Source organism: Schistocerca nitens, chromosome 2, assembly GCF_023898315.1.
Source record: "Schistocerca nitens isolate TAMUIC-IGC-003100 chromosome 2, iqSchNite1.1, whole genome shotgun sequence".
NCBI classification, from domain to species: domain Eukaryota; kingdom Metazoa; phylum Arthropoda; class Insecta; order Orthoptera; family Acrididae; genus Schistocerca; species Schistocerca nitens.
In genome coordinates, this window is record NC_064615.1 from 447,828,026 (window position 1) to 447,834,042 (window position 6,017).

General features: G+C 43.5%; 1 protein-coding gene across 1 annotated transcript in view; it reads left to right on the top strand.

The window, feature by feature from the left end:
- LOC126235077 (esterase FE4-like) overlaps window positions 1-5,795 on the top strand; it is a 79,085-nt gene extending 73,290 nt beyond the window's left edge. The window contains exons 7-8 of the mRNA XM_049943811.1: window positions 736-825; window positions 5,508-5,795. Coding sequence (XP_049799768.1) covers window positions 736-825; window positions 5,508-5,795 — 378 coding nt within the window. The remainder of the gene's footprint in view (window positions 1-735; window positions 826-5,507) is intronic.
- Window positions 5,796-6,017: the final 222 nt, after the last annotated feature.

The following is a 6,017-nucleotide window of genomic DNA, read 5'->3' on the forward strand; positions in this document are numbered from 1 at the left end:
CGACAATTTAGAAACTTCTAGCTCCACTGAGTCGTGTTCGACAACATCGGCAAAAGCAGGATGTTTTGCTGTTGCGCGACAATGCACGGCCACATGTCAGTCAAAAAACCGTGGAAGCGATCACAAAACTCGGATGGAGAACACTGAATCACCCGCCTTACAGTCCTGACCTGGCTCCATGTGATTATCATCTCTTGAGGGAACCTGGAAGACTCTCTTCGTGGAACAAGGTTTGAAGGTGATGGCTCCCTTGTGCACGCTTCCAATCAGTGGCTCCAACAGGTTGGTCCAGAACCAGGCGCAGGTTCCAGGATGGCGTAAGGCAGTTGAGAAGGATGTAAATTATTTGGAGATATGAAAATATTGTTCCTAAAGAATGTATCTACACACTGTAAAACTTTGAAACATGTAGAATGAAAGATGGATTTAAAAAACAAATATTGTGCATTTCTTTTGGAGTGACCCTTGTACCAAATGAGAGAATATAAAAATCTCGCGTATGGTTTTTGAAGGCGTTGCGGGTTGCAGAAAACTTACAGGTAGGGGCAGTTGAATAACCCTGTATACAGTACTATATATCGTGTCGGCGGGAAAGTTATTTGCGATAGTACACCGCTTTTGTATCAGTATAATATTCAAATGAGACTAGCCTTGGGATAACTTCTGGCCATATACGCTCGTAGTTTATATTCAAAGGTGCATTTGAGCTGACAACGGCTCTCCTCTTGTTCACAGGAGCCGGTTGAGCCGATGCTGCCGGTGCTGGCCGCCTGCGTGGAGGCGTGCGTGGGCGCCTTCCTGCCCGACGCGCCGTCGCGGCTGCTGGCGGCGGGCCGCGTGCACCGCGTGCCGCTGCTGGCAGGGCTCACGGACGGCGAGGCCAACTTCTTCCTGCTCAGTGAGTCGCGCTCGCGCTGGCCGAGTAACCAATACGTCTCGAGTTTACAACATTCTAGGTACTTTCAGTGCGGACGGTCCGTGTCTTCCGTATACGTGTGGAACTCAGCGAGTGCTACGAGCAGTGAGGCTAATGGAAGGGGTTGCTACTTGCGCGTGAAAGGATGAGGACTTGGGTCGGTCGGGAAGAGTGTCCGGATTGCCGAGGTAGTTATTAAGGCAACCGTTCTAGAGGAGCGGGACATCCCGATTCGACTCCCAGTCCGACACAAATTTTCACCCTTCGCCCCTGATACATTCCAATGCCTGTTGCCAGCTGAAGTCCTGATTTCTTGTAACATAATTGAAGAGCTGACATGGAAAAGGATGTAAGTGCCAAAAAGTAAATTTTTCATGAGTTAAAAAAATGAACTGGGACTTTAGAAATGCTTTATTTCTAGTAATTTTTAGGTATAATCAATTTAGTTGTGTGTTTTGAACAATACTCACTATAGATATTAACAAAATGTATTAAAGTCATTGTTATACACAACAATAAAAAGTTATGAAGAGCAGATGTCCTTGTAGAACTGTTGATATTTTGGATCTAGGTAATCCAACATAGCCAATAATCTTTTTTCTTGGCATCGCTGATGCTTATCACATGTGTCTGATTGTTGAAGGCGTGCATGTTCTCTAATTCCCCATATTTTCCCTTCTTGAAAATAGTATGATGCTCCCATGCTTCCATTTTGTTGAAGGTCTTTTTTGTTTTAATTTGTGGTAAATCTGTCACAGACACTTTGGTCCCCTATTTGTTAGTAATCTGTAATGCTGTTGTGTTTATAAACTCATCACAGGCACGGGAGACATCAAAGAAATCAGATTTTGCCATTGGCACCTCCTGAAATGGGCTGTGTAACCGCAACGATCTCACTACACTCTGAAGTTCTTCTGATACCATGGCTTTGCAAAAGTGTTTTCGTTTTTCAATAACTTCAGAGTCTCGGTCACAAGGTGTATAAGAATGCCCAGAGACCAGAAACTTCAGTTCGATGGAATCATAGTATCCTCTCACTACTAGATATATTAGAACCAGCAACACCATCTTGTTCTTATTCTGACCAGCGCAGTTGTCACACCATATTTCCTGCTGGCGCTTAGGTGTCAATCGCTTGTCCAGAACCTTTAAAAGACATGACGCAATAGCGTTGCCTCAAAAGCCTCCAATTCCTTCATGCCACATACACATGACTGCAGAATTTCCCACATGAATACACAAGTTGTAATTCGACAGCTGGCGCATATAAGACAAGTTACTATGTGTTAAAGTGGGCGTGAACATAACGTGTTGCATATCGATAGCTACAGTCGCTACGGTGCTCGAAGTATATTGACTAGATGTAACGGAAGCATGAAGAAGTCTTACAGCTTTCTTCAGGTGAAGTTCTTTTGCAGAAATTTCAGCGAATCTGGACGCTCCACTACTGGCGTTTATTTCACAGCTGAACTTATCGCAGGTACGCCAGGTATCTGTTCCCGGCCGTCTAAAATGCAGATTGGGAAATTCTCTCTTGAAGACTCTGCGATAAAATCGACCATCAATATGTGTCTCCTTGAATGCATGATAAAGCCGATTAATGTTTAAGTCAGGACTGAAGTAATCCTTTGCTGACTTCTGCTTTGAATAATGGCTTTCTTCTGTTGGAAATGATCGTACATGATATTTTATGTTATGTAAGTCAGTGACATTATATTTTTGCTTGTGTGATACGGCGGAAGTTCCTCGGGCATCCGTGAACACTATATCTCCTTTCTTTAAACGTTCCAAGAGAAGTAGGTTTTTCTTTTTCGATATTCCGAACACAGCTTAGAAGGTACTGTTACAGACCCGTACGGCACCTTGCCGTGGTGGAATAGTGTACGTAGCTGACACTTGACTTCTGCTGTCTGCTGGATCTTCATAGCTTCCACGGGGTCTTCTTGTAATGTTCGTCAGTTGAATTCGACTCATTAAATACGTGCTTTGTGCATATTTTGCTAAATGAGAGAAATTCTCATACAGCTTCTGGATGTCGCTCTTTATCAATGATTGACATGCATATCGGAATTTACAGGAAGCCTGGATAGAATGAACACAGCGGAATCAGCAGCAATACTGAAGGAGTTTAATGCAAACAATGTGCTGATTATGTTGTTATATTTAACAAAGAACTGATTGAAACATACCTTGTCTGGAGGTTTATACTCTTCCTTCACTTTTGGGATGTTCTTTGACATCTTAGCTCTATATAATTCTTCAGTAAGCGTCAAAACACACTTAAATGAGTAGTGAATATAAATCAACACTCAGACTTCACTAAGTGAAGCACTGACTCTTACTGAATGCCGGACGGGGTGGCCGAGCGGTTCTAGGCGCTTCAGTCTGGAACCGCGCGACCGCTACGGTCGCAGGTTCGAATCCTGCCTCGGGCATGGATGTATGTGATGTCCTTAGGTTAGTTAGGTTTAAGTAGTTCTAAGTTCTAGGGGACTGATGACCTTAGAAGTTAAGTCCCATAGTGCTCAGAGCCATTTTTCTTACTGAATACCAAATGGCACATGCGTCCTTTTCCACGCCACCAATCGTGGAGTTACATCAGATGCCATCTAGTGGCGTCAGTGGGAACTACAAGCAAACGCTTTGGACATAGCTCTCTCTCCAGGCCACTGGCGATGGCACATAGGACATTTTCAATCCAAAATTGGAATAACGACCGATTTGGCACTTACGCCCTTTTCCATGTCAGCTCTTCAATTACTTTAAGGCCACTGTGCAACGAGTGGTTTCTGTTCTATTGGACATGTTTGATAGGAGAGACGCCACATATCAATAAACATTCGCGGCTGTAGTAGTAAGCGTCGTACTTCAAACGGGACTCTTGGAGGCGAAGAACATAAACGGTGTTTCTCACAAACCCCTACGAATGCATCACATGCCGGCAGACCAGTCAACCTTAATGCATCACATTCTGGCAGACCAGTCAACCTTGGAGACCATACTCTATTGAGACCGATTCGTCGTCGGGACAGCTGACTGCTTAAAATGTTCTTACACGCAAGTGCCAAGTGTGTGGTACTCCGTCCTGCTTAAAAATGAAATTTTCATCCTGTTCCCGCAATTAGAGAAAAAATCTCCTATATATCCAACCAAGTGTTTCCTATAATCGTCTTTTCCGCAAAATATATCGGGTCGTTAATCTTATCTCTGAAAACGATACAAAACACATGAAGCTCTGTAGAGTTTCTTGTGCTCGATTACATACGTTGCTGCTGGGCTCCTCATATTCTTACGTTGTCACGATTCACTTTTACACTTGAATGGAACTTACCCTCTTCACTGAACACTTAACATGAGAGGAAATGATATCTTCACTCTTCATGCCCAGAATTAACTGACAAAATCCTAAGAATTGTTGTTCATCATCGTCGTGAAGGACTAGTAGAAATTTAATCCTGTATAGTTCAAAAACAAACACCCTCGCTAAACACGGCACACAGGCAAGAGGAAAGGTTAAAATTTGCTGGCACCACGTGTAGACTTTTTGTGACTCCGTGCAAAACTCTATAGAAAGCGCTGTACGCCTTAGATCAGCTCACGGGACTAACCCATGGTTTTCCCTTACATAAACAACCAGTGTCTTGAAAATGCTAATGCCATCCTCGAATGCACTGAGCTGTAGGGGGTACAATACGTATTCTTGACGAAAACTGGAAGAAGATTGCACCTGTTGAAACGGAGGACTCTAATCGCCTCTTGTTGCTGTGTCATCGAGATCTCAAGTGGACGCTCATTGGTTAACGAAAGAGCTAGCAATCGAGTTACCTGCACCAGCAAGCCCCCTACCGCCAACCTCACGAACCGATAACTTACCACGGGCTTCGAGGTAACCTTTCAGTTTAGTAGCGCAAGTTAAAACTGACCGCATGTTTCTATCTTAGTTCACATAGATTAATCTTGCGAAATAGGATGAATATTTTTGAAACATATACAACATTTCCCGATTCGCTACTGAAATGAGATCCTTAATCGAAAACAATATTGATTTCCATTAATTAGTGAAAAATACTAAAACCAGTACTACCATGCAAAAATATAATGCTTTTAGTTGGATTTTTTAATATGTTGTAGTTGTGTCGACTGTGCCACTATTCCGTTTGTCGACACATCTGTTACAATGACCGACTTTTGCCGAAACAAACCACCAGTCCTCTATTGTTGGCGACACTATTCGTTGATAAGTGGCAATGTCTATTAACAACTACGCCAGTATAGTGTCGGAGACAACCAGACAAATAAAACGCCAAAGGACAACAACTGCGTTTCTTAGAACACTCAAATGCATCATAGAACTACGGCACAGCTGAACAAAGATAGCTCTTTCCGGAACATGTAACTACCAGTAGCTAAGTCGTCAACCTGACATGCAGTACAAGTCTGATAGTTTGTCTTATGAGTATGCATCCATCGAGTTACATTCCGAGATGACTTTCTATATGACCACTGTGCTAGCGACAAAACCGCTCAATGACGACTGCTATAAAGGATACTCACTGGCCTCTTAGTCTGGCCTGCAATCACGGACTGGTAGTGCCGAGAACTCACTGTGAACTCGCTGTCTTTAAATTTCTGTACCGGAGGGAACCACGGAGTGGAAGGGGAGCTGATACCCCTGTACCAGCGGCTCGGGTCAGACACGGAAGGAGTTCGTGGGACACCTCCGTCGACCACATCGGGAATCACGTGGGCGCTGGAATCGTGGACACAGGAACACAGACGCTGGAAAATATTAAGGCCCAAAATGGTAGCTGATGAGCGCGAGCGCGTGACAAGCAACTGTACTGGTGTGCTGATTGCACTGCACTGCACTTGCACTTGAGGACTCCCGCAAAGTGACACTTAATGTTGAGTACAGTTTTTGAATACCAAAAGAGGACTGTTGCGGAGAATCAATTAAAGTATAAGTATGTACATTGTTAACAGACTTAGGAGACCCAGAATCCATAAGAAATATAATAATAAGTGCACCAATTTTCAAATCCACGAATATGGCATATCAAAATGTTCAAGAACTGAGGCCCCATTATTTGGAATAAAGTTG